This window comes from Loa loa (genome assembly GCF_000183805.2).
Source record: "Loa loa unplaced genomic scaffold supercont3.3, whole genome shotgun sequence".
Taxonomy (NCBI): Eukaryota; Metazoa; Nematoda; class Chromadorea; order Rhabditida; family Onchocercidae; genus Loa; species Loa loa.
In genome coordinates, this window is record NW_018108183.1 from 988,670 (window position 1) to 1,003,402 (window position 14,733).

Below are 14,733 nucleotides of genomic sequence, written 5' to 3' on the forward strand. Positions count from 1 at the left end.
TAGCTCGTAAAATGGAAAACAGACCACAAACAGAATTCCTGTGATACAATGTACTTTTCACAGGACTATTATGGAATGGTATATTGCGTTTGTGTCGAGTAGGGATTTATTTCGCATGAGATAACCGGAAACGTAGTCCGGACCACGAGACAGAGGGTTTCATTCTAACCTAAAGGATTCTATTTGTTTCTATAAGTTAGGGAGAACACTTTACCACTTCAGTTTTCTTATCTCTTACCCGATGCTTGGTAACTTTTTTGTCTCATTAATCCGGATATTATCTGATTGTGTTATTTGGGAAAAGTAATTCCAAAAAGAGAACCTTTCGGAAATAATGACGAAAGTCCGTGATGCTCTGCCACGGGGAACGGACATAGTCGACATTCTAGTTTATTCTTTTCAACCTGTTTGCACTGCCCATATGGTTCAAAATTTCAGTTTTCTTATAATGTGTGTATGTTTTACAGGCCTACAATGTCATTATCAGGGCTAGATTTAGCCGTTTATGGATTTAATCAGAGTAATAGGAAGGTAGAAAAAGCAGGGATTTCGTACGAATTACGCATTGTTCGCGATAAACGAACACTTGGTCTGAGCACTGAACCTGTCTTGAAACAGTCATTAACCACTGAACGTCTTAATGATTGGACGAATGTGGACAGTGCGGAAGGCAATGGAATCTACGTACGTTTTACTTTAACAACAAGATTCAATGCAAAAAATTGGTTTAATTCATTATCAGTGTCGTGTTTTCAAATAAACGAAACAATATGAATTCAGGCAGTGAACGAATTTATGGATCCGGATGACGAGGAGTATCTCAGTTTTTTGAAAAATTTGAATCCAAAACATTGCAAGGATCAAGACCATTACAAAGTCCTTGGATTATCAAACTTACGCTGGCAGGCCAGTACTTCGCAGATTCGTACTGCTTGTAAGTTATAAAAGACCTGTGATTTCTTCATTATGATTTCAGAGTCTCAAATTTTCGGGTTGAATTCAAACTCACTGCCGCAGTTAGTTATTGTTCAGCTTGGTCTACTCTTTCTGATTTGTATCCTGATAATATTTGACAAAATCCAAAACTTTTCTGACTTGCGGCTTTCTATATAAACTTATTATTGCCTGTGTAGCACTGCGTAGATCGTCTTAGTACCTTAAGATGCCGGAGAATTCGAAGCTGAAATTTATTTGAATTTGTGAAGTGATGTTTTTGTTTTTATTCATCTATTTTTTTATCTTTGTTATCCCTGATGCGGGATCTCTGCAGATCGTGCCAAAGTGCTGAAGCATCATCCGGATAAGAACAATGCGGTTAGAATTGAAGACGGTGGTGGTGAAGATTATTTCACATGTATTACCAAGGCTTATGAGCAACTGGGATTATCGGAACAAAAAAGAAGAGCATATGATTCTGTAGACCCTTTATTCGATGATTCGGTCCCAGACGAGAAAATGATCAGTTCTGACAACTTTTACGATGTTCTGACGCCGGTCTTCATTAGGAATGCAAGGTTCTTAAATGATTTTACCTCTTTTTTTCTTCAAATCATTGAAACTTTACTGTTGTGACAGTAAAGTTTTGACTTTTTTTTTACTGCTGGGTAATATAAGATCTGTATTCCGGAAGTAAATTGTGAAAAACGTATTATGGATTCGTAACTTTTAATGTGTATATGAAACTGTAATGTGGCAACAGCATTCTTGCGCCGTCAAGAAAAATAATTTTCTGTGTAGTATTTAAGCAAATAGGAATTACTATTCTACTTTTTTGGGTAAAGTATTTACTTGATCTCGAGGATTCTTACAACTTCATTAGCGTGGGAATTAACTGGTGGGAACATTTCTTCGCTATTTCATTTTCACAAATGTTTGAACATTTCGATAAGATTTTGTTGGTGTCTGGACTTGAAGACAAGTATTTTTATGGTAGAAATTTAGTACTTAACATTGGCTGTTCTGAAATCGATGAAGCAAAGGAACATTGTTGTGTCTTCATTTGAAATTTATTCACGACTTTGTTGTGAAGTAAATGAAAAATTGTGCGCCATATGAGGAATTATGGATTTCTATCAGTTTTAGATGGTCTGTTCGTCAACCGGTACCATTACTAGGCGATGTCAATAGTGTACAAGCTGAGGTGGATAGGTTTTACTCGTTTTGGTTTAACTGGGATTCTTGGCGTGAATTCTCGTATCTGGACGAAGAGGATAAGGAGAAGGGGGAAGATCGATGGGAAAGACGTGAAATTGAGAAGATAAATAAGGTTAATATTTACTTTTTGGATAAGTATCAAGTTGAAATACTTCAGAATATGACTCTGGTTAGGAAAAGTCCCGGATGTAAAGAAGTACCAAATATTTGTACGTGCATTTCGAGCACAAGGCAGCTTATCGTCATTACCATATTGCATTTAAATTATTTATTCAAAAGTTCTCTTTACATCTCTTTCTATTAGTTAACATAAGTATACATATCAATTTCCTATTCCCAAATTACGAAGTACATATAAATTTTAAATGGTTTTGACTAGATTGAGCGAGAGAAACGGCGTAAGAATGAAATGAAACGAATCAGAAATCTTGTTGAAATGGCGTACCGTAAAGATCCGCGAATAGCAGTGTTCAAGGAGCAAGAAAAATTGAAAAAGGAAAAACAAAGGGACGAACGTAAGAAGGCTTTGGAGGAAAAAAAAGCCCAGGATGAGAAGAAGAAATTGGTAATGTCTGGTCTGAGATTCAGTAAATGGTAGTGTCTTTGCAAAGAGTAAAGTAAGTAACTTTACAGGCCCTTTTTCAGGAAATTGAATTGGAAAATAAAAAAATAGAGGAGGAACAATTAGAAAAAGAACGGCAGCAACGGGCTCACGAAAAGCGGATAAAGGAGCAGCAGAAAAAACTGCTTGGTGAAGCTCGAAGAAAGCTCCGTAGAACTGCTGAGGTTTGTTGCATTGAATTCGTCATGTTGTAAGAACATTTCTTGAATCTGATTCCTCGGAAAACTCTGCTTTGATTACTGGTATGATAGTAGCAACGCTTGCACATATAAGAAGGGTGCTTCAGAGAAACTGGGAAGAAATAGCCGATGTTGTTCAGATAAAACGAGTGTTTAAAATTGCAAAACGAGTGAGCGGAATAAATTAGAGGTTTTATGACTTGTGCCATGAGCCTCCTCCTTTATGCGTGCCCATATGCGGTAAGCGCCATTATGAGGAAGCAGCACTAAATGATTACCTGACACTGTTAACCAAAAAAGTACTTTTGAGGAAAAAACTGCAATGCTTAGGGTAAGAATTACTGGGATGCAGATGTTTCATCGAAGTTGTCTTGTCTGGAAGCCATTGAACATGTCTGCTTGCGATTCGATGCAGTTCGTTTGAATGAAATCACTGCTAAGCTTGAATTGTTAGGCAGTCTCACAGAAGCAATGAACACTTTAAACGTTCAGGTACGCATATTTATTTGAAACAGATTTCACTGATATGAAGTGTGATCCCCTTTTACCCGTTACAATACATGGTGATGTAAAGTAGGATGGTGCATTTTGTTCACTTAAATTATCTTTTCTAGTTATACAGATAAGACTTCAGAAAGAAAGTAGTAAGCCATTTGGGCTATAGCCTGTTTTATGAAACTCTGAGTTTCAGATTCATAAAGAAGTTCCGGAGAGTGTCGAAACGAAAGACGGAGTTTCTGAGAATACTGCAGATAGTATGCCTCGTTGGTCCGCGGATGAAATTACGTTACTAGTCAAAGCTACTACTTTGTATCCTGTTGGCACCACCAAAAGGTTGAAACTCACATTTTTGCTTTACTTCAATTCTCAATTTCTTGCCTTGAACTTTTTTCTTGACATTGTGTAATGCTGTAAATTACGAATAGGTGTTGAAAATAGAATGTTGAAGTCGGGCGTAATGTAGAACTCTTCAAAAGAATTGATGTGACTATGTTTTGTGCAATTGAAAAAGTGTTTCAGGTGGTCGGAAATTGCAAATTATGTTAATGAACACCGTGAAAATAAAAATGCAAAAAAGAAAACAGAAAAAGATGTCTTGGTTCAGGTATTCAATTTTAGTTTTTCATTTGTAGCGCCCTCAGGAAAATAAGTAGTTTGAGGTATAGTCTTGTTTTACATGTTATAAAGCGTGAAATACGTTTCAAAAAAATCCCTTTCCATTTTACTGATGGTTATATTTAGTACCCACAGAAACGAATAGAGCATTTTGCAAAATAACGTCTTTAAAAAATTTATCAGGATGAATAATATAATTTATTGAAGATACACCATGTATGCCTCGCTTCGAAAGCTCTGATTGTACTGTGATTTCGTTTCCCACACTTTATAAGAGTTTGGAAGTCACTTCGTTTCAGGTGAAAACATTGAAATCTCTAAGTAACGCTCAGGATCAGAAAAAAGTAAAGGATATCTTGGTTAATTCGGCAAAAGGAAGTGAACTGGAGTGGAATGCAGAAGAACAAAAGTTGCTTGAAGCGGCGCTCAAAAAATTTCCCTCATCAGATCCAAGCCGTTGGGAAAATATTGCAAATTTTGTAGGGCGATCAAAGAAAGAGTGCATTAGGAGGTTAGTAAATTATTTTCAACACTGTTCAACAACATGGCTGTTGAAAGGAAGACGATGAGGAAGAAGTTAAAACCACGGAGTGCTTAGAACTCTTGGTCTTTCCATGGCAGTTTTGGATGTTTACCTGAATTTCGATTGCAGGGTTTTTCCAGTTACCATTTTAAATAGTTCACCATTTTGTTTGTGTTCAACTTACTCTTGTTTACTCCTCTGCCCATGCCAGATTGTGCATATGTTAAGGAAGCTTCTTCACCATTAAAATAAAAAAGTAGTGAATGCTAGATTCTAGAACTTTTCAGTTTTAAAATACGATCCTGTTCGCTAGCTCCAAGCTATAAAAAAATTGTTTCATTTTCAGATTTAAGTATCTCGCAGAAGTGGTGAAAAGTAAAAAGGAGCAGTTCCCTTGATGCTTCGTCCAATTAGCATCCTTTCTGATTTCTTGACCTTACAAGGGATACTTACAAGTGTTTTTGAATCACTAATCCAGTATGCTGCCGACTTATTTGATCGGTAGTGCTCTTGCTCATCTTATTTTCAAGTGTATTTCAACTTTCCATACTTGTCCTACTTCTGGTCTAAGTTTCTTAAACTTACATGCTGTGTAGTGTCGTCTTATCATTTGTAATATTCAGTCTGATTAGGGGACTGGAACCGGCACTGTCGATTTAATGAAGTATGATCTAGTTTGAGGTTTTGTTAACGGACTCCATCGCGTATTTGATTACGGTGTTGTGCGAGTTTAAAGCACTGCGAAGTTCTTTTCTTCCTTTTGACTTACAGTAGCCCGCGGGACAATCGCCAACTCAAAGCGATGAGTACCATTAGACAACTCATTATCATATGGAACCTCTTTAACTGGGAGTGTTAGGAACTGGGTACCTTTCGGCGTACTTTTTCTCTGATAAAGCTACAGGCATTTGCAATGTCATAAGTTTTGTGCCATCCCATTCCTACCAATTAGGTATTTACATATCTGAGTTTCTCACCTCGATTGTAGTAATTAAATATTTGCTTACTAGGGATTTTGTTTGCTCGGGAACACTTTCAGTCTTAATCTGGATCAAAATCCCCTGTTTTGGCGTCATAGTTCAGTTCCTATTACGCTTATGATGTATTATTTTAAATCGGATTCCGATGTATAAAATATGCTAAATAATTTTTGATTTAAATTGTTCAATTATAGCAAAATACATTTGTCATGTACAGCAACCATGATTAGACAAAATTACCAAGCATTTCTTATAAACGGATCTCATTTTCGTTATGCAAACTTACGAAAAGTTATTATAGGAGTTGATACTTTTCCCAAGAATTAATCTCCCAATCATTTCTGCATATACATTTGAAATGCATTGGAGGATCCATTATTTAGGATGGTTCTTTGGTTATATTGTTGCACCTCAAGGTCAGCTCAAGTGAGCATATAGAATATATGCGCCGCAGCGGATCCGATGTCATGAGAGGAAAAAAAAGATTATGTTGGACTAACAGGTGATGGATCTGATTAGGGGAATCTATTTCTGCTACAGCAGGGAAGCAAATAAAAGTGAGAAGTGATAAGAGAAATTCGCTGAACCGTTTGAAAGAGATTATGAACGAGAAGAAGCAATTGATTTAAGCATTTATTTTGGAAAATATGCAATTGGAAAATTGAACTTCTTAGGGTAAATGATGCTCGTGTTGATATACACATGCATATGTATATACAATGAAGCAATAAATTCATTCAAGTGCGATTCGTACAAAAAGTGACGCACATTCGTCCACTGTACGCAAATTGCCCGTATTCAGTCGTATATGTGAGTAGCCTAAATGTGGTTCTGTGTGTACTTTTTTTCGATCATCAAGATAAACCAGGCATCTTGTTCCTTCAAGACAGCGTACAACTCCTCTCTGGTGAAATGACCGTATACCATATATACATTCATGCATAAATCTCATAAAAAGGTAAAGAGATTCGTAATGCTAGTTGTCACACCAATTCATTTAATCTACCAACGGGTTAGAAGTGGTTATTTTATATCGATGTCTATTAACTAACATTTCAAAGTGATGAATGAAGTTTCAAACCTGCACGAATACTTTTTACCGGGATTGTATATTCACCAACAAAATCGTTTGCTGAAGTTGAGTCGAAGTCTTTAACACAGAAACGGAGCAGTGCAAAATCAGGGAAATGAAGCGGAAATGTAAAAGTTTCGTTGAACTGTGGGTTAAAGCTGAAACATATAACCTCAAAAACACTTGGATCAAAGACATAAGTTTCAGAGTTTTTACAGCTTCCACATGCAAACAAACAAACAAAAGATTTGAACTTGTTGATTAGCCATGTACATTTGAGAATTACGATTTTCAGACATGCGGAAATAATAGGCAATACTTTTTCCGCTAATTTTTTGTTAAAACACTGAAGACAAGAAAAAATCATGGCAAAAACACGCACCCATTATTGCGGATGGTTTTTGTTCGGAATTTCCGGGAATCGGCCGGAATTCCAAAGATCTCAACGGTCACATATGGATCGACAACATCGTTTGCTTGAGATATCATGGGTAAATATTGCCCACTTATGACCTGAAACTCGAAGAACATGGATGTGCTAGTCCACGCATGATATTTCACTATATTTTATGTATGAAACATAATCTGTTATATTTTCCAAAGCATTTTTTTTTTGTATTTGGAAATGAAACTGGATATTTAACAGAACCAAAGCGATAAATAAGACAATCAATAAATCAACTCTGCAAAAAACCGTGCACTGAAATCACATATTTTTATTGAACAAATATCAATTGTTAAAACAACTGATTATAATTAAAACCGTATTAATAATCGTGAAAAGTTGCAAAAGTAGCCTACCCCAACCAGCATCGTTGTTACAACTGCACTCGATACTTCAGGCATACGCGGATCTGAAAAACGAAACACTTCCATTTTGCTGAAGTTCAGATGCGTCCATTTAGTCGAGTTATTCGACTAGTGGACCGCGGACCAATAAAACGAAAGTTAATGCAACACATGGTGTTCATTCCCTAATTTTGGCGACTTCCAGAGCTTTCGATTGAAGAATATGGTCCCAACTTCTAACGTAGTTCAAGATGCACGTGACACTCTTAATCTTGACAAGGTGCTCGTTTTTACTTTCATCCTAAATCCTTATATTTATAAAAATATATTTCAAGAAAAAAGAAACTAACCAAGTCCATCAATAAGTGTCTTCGATTTGAGCACGTAACCACAATTACCATTAGTTCGAAAGAGACCATTAACTAAATCGAGATATTCCCCAGTAGTCTGCATATTCATTGCGACCGACTGTACACCGCAAAGCCATGAAGGGATGGGATCCATATTGCTTGAATCCTGCCGCATACCTTTTGGGAACGATTTCACAAACCTTTTTGATGTATAAGCGGCAAGCGAATAACCGCTTTCCATATAATTTGCAACCTTCCCTTCGGATAAAGAAGAAGAACCGTCCATTGGATCTAAAGACAGTTCGGACTTTGTTTTTTATAATTTCGATATTGAATGGATTCCAAAACGACTGTTTACAAGTTAGCTCGCTTACAGACATAGAAATAAAGCGTTTGCTAGATACCAAACTTGAAAACAAATTATTCAAGCCTTTCTAGCTTGTTTTCTCTTTTTTTTTTTTTTTATTAACAACCAGTACTTGAAATGCAAAATAAAAACTGACGTTCATCGATATCTTTGAAGATATTACGCGAAAGTTTAACAGATGGCAGCGATATCAGTTCAGAAAATTCTGGGTCGAGTTTGATGGTGTCTTTACTTTCCTTGCTATCTTGGATTATTTCGTCACTATCTTGATCAAATTTTCGATCAGGACCTTGTTCTGATCTCAATTTTTTGCCGCGCAACAGATATTTATTCTTCAAAGCATTTGGAGAAGGTAAAGGTTGAGAAGCTCCATTTTTTGGGCGCATATATATTTTGTCGCCTAACACCTAAATGTATAGCTCCGGTAAGAAGCAAAAAATGAACATTTCGAGTGAAAGTGAACATAAATATATTAAATCAAAGAGCAGTACGTAAAAACATCTTCACGGTTAAAACTAACTTCTTTAAAGATGCGCGACATTGCCTTCTGTTGCGGCAAGCCAACATGATTCTCGATAGTCAGTATTACTGGATAAGGGTTTGCTTTAAAAGCATACGCATCAATTTCTTTCAATACATCTTTCAGCGTAATCGTTCTGATAAAAGTACGTTTGTGCGTAATACATGGCTCTCCTTCTTCGCCATCAAAAACATCTACTGAAGAAGGTACAACTTAATCTCAAATTTGAAAATTATGTAATCATTTAAATTGAAACTTAGCTAAGTCTACAGTAAAAATGTAATAATATTTACATTCTAAAAGCCGTACACCCTTTTTTAGCGCGTTGATATAACCTTCAACGGTTGCTTCACCCTTTATTTGCAATCCAGTGAGATAGGTATTGTGACTTGAGCTGACATAATAATGACTTAATGTATGATCCATGTCTTGGAAAACTCCCTCATGCCCAGGCTTCATGATGTTGCCCCATTTACCGAGCAGTAACCAACGAAAACCTGAAAATGATTCAGAATTCTTACAACTGACTCTAATAACGAATCAGCTTGCAAACTGATTTATACTTGAATAGCAACATGTGTAGATTCCACCTTTTCTTTAATGACTTTTTTGCTGGTGTTTAAAATAAAAAAAAAACTTAACTGGATGTTCTGAGATGTATATCACACTATGAAGCATCACAAGTCATAGCATTTTTCGTCAGGCAACAGTCAAGATTGTTGGTCGAATTATCTAGTGTATAATTGCTAAATTCCATGCATTAGGATAATAATTCCAGGAAATGAGACGAACTGGCATGAAAAATTCAGGTTGCACTACCTATGGGTCCAAGTATTTTTGCGCCTTGCTTTGCTGATTCAAAACTGTCGATAATTGATGCAGCCTTATTTTCATCAATATCATCGAACTGTAAATATAGTCTACTGATCAAATCCTTTTTTTTTTCTAGCCCAAACTATATTTTAAAAAAAATTCTCAAAATGCATGCGCTGCCCTGAGATTGTGTGTCGCGCTTCCAATTTTTTAATGAACCGAAAATAAAAACGTATATTAAGTATATGAAATGAATGTGCTGTGGAATACCTCTTGTTCGGTTGTTAAAAATGTTTTCAGATCGAAAGCAGAAAAAGCTAGGTCACTGGTCGCACTGAACATCCTCATTGCATGTTCCAGATCCGGACGGTCTGTTAGATGGGAGAAGAACTTAAGGAATTCTTTTTCGTCGAGTTTCCCATCATTTTTGCCAAAAGAATCTGCTTGCTGAAAAAGTTAGAACACTATTTACATTGCCCGAAAATTCAAAGATACCGACAAGCACATCAACTGCAGGAGAGATGAATCTGTAGAAAAAAAACGGCAAATTGGAATGACATCTGATTATTCCCTCAAATTCGGATCCAAAAATGTTGAACGGTTGTAAAGAACAATCATAAAGAGAAACGGACGTGAACTCCACTGGCGCAAATCTGGAGAAAAAATAACGAATTTGGACATAAATCATTCATTTATGAGCCTTTTGAAAAATGACCGTGTACAAAGCACGTGCATATTTGTTACTGATCTGCAGATTCAGCGTTTTCAGCAGCTTCAATATTTCATCAAAACTTAAGCTGCCTGAAATGAGTTGTTATGCACCTCCATTACACATGTTATGAAATAAATAATCGCAGTTCCCAAGACTGTTGCACTGTGCTGTGCCTTATATTATATAGAAATCATCGAAAGTTCACGACACCAACTGAACTATACCAGTTGATTCACCTTCAGATTAGATTATCAGTATTCTTCATGGACTAGATTATTAATACTCTAATTTCCTTTAAACTTAAACAAAAATTAGGGGTTAATTTCCATCAAGACTGCCATTATCACTTTTCCCCTTAAGCAATGGGTTCCTTTTGACTTTTTGTGGGATCAATAATTTAACGCATTTCGGAAAAATACAAATCAACTGACCATCTTTGTTTATATCAGCTTTTCGGAAATTGTCCAAAAGCCAGCGCTCTTCATCAAAATGCACGCGTTTCTGATTTTTCTTATCGACAAGATATTGCAAACCTTTCACAAATTTATCTCTCACAGATAGATTTTCAGCAGCAAAATCAACCGATTTGTGGAGCATACGTCGATGAGTTAAGATTACAGACAAACACATTTCTGCCTTCAATTTTTATTTGCTGAATATCCAGAAAAAAAACTGCCAGCAAAATTTAAAATAGAGGGATGGGATCAATAAATGAGACTCTCAGGACATTCACGTGTTGTTGACTAATGAGTGTCAGCAGATAGAGTCTGAAGAAGTAATGAATCTTCATTTTACATTTCAGCATACTGCTGTGCAAGTTTCAAGGCTGTGGAAAGATTTCTCTACACATTTAACAGAAATAAACAGTCAGTATGAATAACGCGCCCAGGGTGACTCTCACTAGTAAGAAACTATAAAAATTTGTATATATTCAATCTTGTATGAGAACCATAAGTATGCATCGTAATTTAAAGTTGAAAATCACTTTTGTTTCGTATTAAATCAAATACTTTGAATGTTCACGTACATGCATTCAAATAAGTAAATACGAGCATAAATATTCATATTTAACGCTCAGACCAACTATGAACCATAGAAAAATAAAACCTAACCGTAACTTTTTCTCGAAAAGAATATTTCTTGGAAGCTTTGTGAAGGTTATCAGAACTGAATCCTTTTCGCACCTCCAGAATATTATCAATATTTACTGAAAAATGGCAAGTTGTGCTGCATATTTTTTGGAAAGTTGAAAAATTTTCGTCCCACTTTAAAATCAAAGTATGGATGGATATATATAGTGGTTTGTTTAAACCAGTAAAATACCTTCCAACATCGAAGAACCAACGGAAAGGGCTCTTTAGCATGGTTTTCCTTCCATGAAAAGTAATAGAATTTGGATCGACGAGGTTCGCTTTAATATAGCACAAATCACCTTCTTAAGTTTTCGAAAGTTACCTACAGTACAAGCTACCCATAGTACAGATAAGTACAACACGTAACAGGGTGTTGTCAGTGTGAAAATGAAATATAACACGTAACAGAGTGTTGTCAGTGTGAAAATGGAACCGGTGGATATCAGGCAAGTTAACGAAAAGATAAAATTGTAATGCGCATTACTAATTCTAAGCCAATTCAAAAAACTACCAACTTACTAGACTTCAGTTTCAACGGCACAAACTTCCAACAGACATTTGAATGATAGCACAGCCATTTCTGATCTTCCACGTAGACATTTTGAGATGTCATCAAGCGACCCGCTTTGATCCGACACATCTTTACACCTCTCTGGCACAATTCTAGACATTCCTTGAATTCATTTTCTTTTGTTACCGTCTCTTCATTGTCCATAACGGTTTCTGGAAAAATTCGGAATATTACAACCAAAGAATTCGACAAACTTGAAGGGAAAGAATGGCTTTAGCACTGAGTATTTCGGAAAGTTTAGGAAAAGAATCTCCCACTCTAAAAGTCTTCCCTTCCCTCCATTCTGTAAACAGTCATTCCATTGGCGTTTTGTCACAAATTCGTGGTGATTTATGCTGTGATGACTCGCACAAAAAAAAAAGAATAACCACTCCCGCAAACCAAAACACTGACATCAAATCTACATCTTTCGAAATAAGTGCGCTATGCAAGACGTACCCTGAAGTGTCCCACTCAAGTTTGCCTTTTAACCCACTGCGAGTGGAGAAATTTTCCGACTACGATATCAGTTATTGAAATTCAAGTACATATAGGATGCTAGATGCTAAATTTCAACTACTGTTTCTCAAAGGAAGAAGGAGGAGGCAGAACGTCATATTGCGACGATTATACGTGATAAATGTGCTTCAAAGATATAAGACTCGATTAAATATTAATTTCTTGCCCTGTCATAATCATTTACTTCTGATCGTTACCTAACATATTTATAATTATTTAGTGTAAAGCGATTCTCATCAACCATATCACTTAGCATATGTCAGATATGGCCGTACAAAAGCTTCCTGAACAAAACTCACATGGCCAGTCGTTAAACTTTTTCATTCATTTCGTTCCCTGGTTAAAGTGTCATTTGCATCTTTTTTTTTCATTTGTTTATGCATTATTACAAAGTATCTATTCATGCACTGATAATAAAATATAGTATGGTACGTACTCGTATCACTGCTAATACATCAACTTACTCGGTACTTATTCGTACCACACATCATACATGGTACTTGCCCGTATCATTGCTAACATATCACGCATGATACCCGTATCATTGCTAACATATCACGCATGATACCCGTATCATTGCTAACATATCACGCATGATACCCGTATCATTGCTAACATATCACGCATGATACCCGTATCATTGCTAACATATCACGCATGATACCTGTATCATTGCTAATATGCCAAATAGGATGAATGATACTTGCAGTCTCAAACGTCTCAAAAATAAATTGTTGACTCACACCACAACTACAACTTTCACTGAGGAAAGGCAGAAATGCTAAGTAAATTGAGGAACGATACGAACCACCGGCTGGAACAGCCAGTTCTTCATTCATACATTGGCACCAATCGATTTGTGAACAAAAAATCGAAGACGGAAAAATTGTTGATAAGGATGGTATGAGCGAATATAACCGACAAGAAAGCACGTTGAACGTTGGGCACATGTACTTATTTAATGAAAATGAGAAGATGAAAAATAAAGTGAATGATTTTAAATTAATAAATTCATCAAAAAAAAAAATCGAATTAAAATTATCTGAAATTTAGTCATTGTAAAGGATTACATTACATCTTCCAGAAACTTAGAAAAGGGATACGAGACATAATGTATTGTGGAAGGGATTTTTGGCTACTCTGAATCTGGCCAGACCTTTGAACTTCATATTATGTTGAGATCGTCCATCCTTTCATTCTCGCAAACATTCCAGGGGTAACAATAAACCTTTGATTCAATATTATTAATGTATGGATCGAAAATAAGAAACTGGGAATACCTAAAAAAAAACCCTCCTGAAATGTGAATTTTATGAAATATTTAAAAACGTGTTTGAAGTGAAATAAACGAGCAGACCTAAATAGACGGTGTCTGATGTGATAACCGATGATAATTATGATAATGATGGTGTCACACCGAAATTAATTAAGATGACTTATTATTGTACTCGACTTACTGCAAGGCATTAATTTCACAGTGTTCTAAGCTGGCACAATCATTCGAACTGGTGGCAACATTTGGAATTTGATCTAGATACCGTAACTTAATCATCATTTTTACAAAATTTTTTCGTCTTCAAGTTGCATTGACGAAAATGCAAAGGGTGGTTTATATAATCTAACTAGAGCTATGTTGGACATGCTAGAAATGTTATTTGTTTCACTCGTAGAAAATAAATATTCTGAACGATTTATGGTGGATCATAAACATAACGTCGAAATAAGTACACCATGTTAACTGGATACCAAACACAATCGTTTTGACCATCGGAGAAACGGTTCATTCTATGTTCCAGATTTATGGTCAGGAATTCAGAGAATTATGATAGTCAATAAAATACCAAGGTCGGACTGATTGAGCTGATTCTAGACTAAGGTCGAATTGGATCGAACCAGTTATAGATTGAGGTCAGACTGGGTCAGACTGGTTCCGGAGACGATATTTATTCACAGTGATGATTGTAATTGAAAGTATTAAACTCCAATAATTGAAAGTATTAAACTCCAATAATATCCAATGAATTATGAATGCAAGGCAGAGAATATATGAAAAGGGAAATATTATGTGTACACTGGTGTTATCAATCCATAATACTAGCTTTTCATATCATCGCAAATTCCATTGAATGATATTTTGAGATGGGGATAATTTTAACTTCGACCGAGAGAAATGGTATGAACGGTGGTTAAGGCCTCCGAAATGTCATTTTGTTCAATTAAAGGCCAAACATTTAAAAATTACTTGACTTCGCCAGGTCCAAAAGCGAAATGAAGACAAAATTTAAGCAAATTAGATTTAAGAGCATCCCATATTTCGGTATCACAGATGGATTA

The 14,733-nt window shown here is 35.9% G+C and overlaps 2 protein-coding genes across 2 annotated transcripts; one reads left to right on the forward strand and one right to left on the reverse strand.

The window, feature by feature from the left end:
* The first annotated feature begins 461 nt into the window (after nt 1-461).
* LOAG_02788 (DnaJ domain-containing protein) lies at nt 462-5,679 on the forward strand. Its single transcript, XM_003138325.2, has 11 exons — nt 462-684; nt 781-934; nt 1,271-1,514; nt 2,083-2,266; nt 2,534-2,719; nt 2,800-2,940; nt 3,286-3,447; nt 3,647-3,789; nt 3,976-4,060; nt 4,371-4,582; nt 4,941-5,679. Exons 1-11 carry the CDS (start codon nt 475-477, stop codon nt 4,990-4,992), a joined length of 1,773 nt encoding a protein of 590 aa, XP_003138373.1. The 5' UTR covers nt 462-474; the 3' UTR covers nt 4,993-5,679.
* Nucleotides 5,680-6,307: 628 nt separating this feature from the next.
* LOAG_02789 (phosphatidylinositol-specific phospholipase C) lies at nt 6,308-12,059 on the reverse strand (the record flags this gene model as incomplete). Its single annotated transcript, XM_020446124.1, has 14 exons — nt 11,850-12,059; nt 11,310-11,404; nt 10,629-10,833; nt 10,201-10,286; nt 9,756-9,932; nt 9,492-9,579; nt 8,966-9,169; nt 8,673-8,869; nt 8,289-8,559; nt 7,786-8,076; nt 7,448-7,500; nt 7,029-7,159; nt 6,656-6,804; nt 6,308-6,393 (listed from the first exon to the last, which is right to left on the reverse strand). The coding sequence occupies exons 1-14, from the start codon at nt 12,043-12,045 to the stop codon at nt 6,308-6,310; spliced, it is 2,229 nt and encodes a 742-aa protein (XP_020303495.1). The 5' UTR covers nt 12,046-12,059.
* Between the last annotated feature and the right edge of the window lie 2,674 nt (nt 12,060-14,733).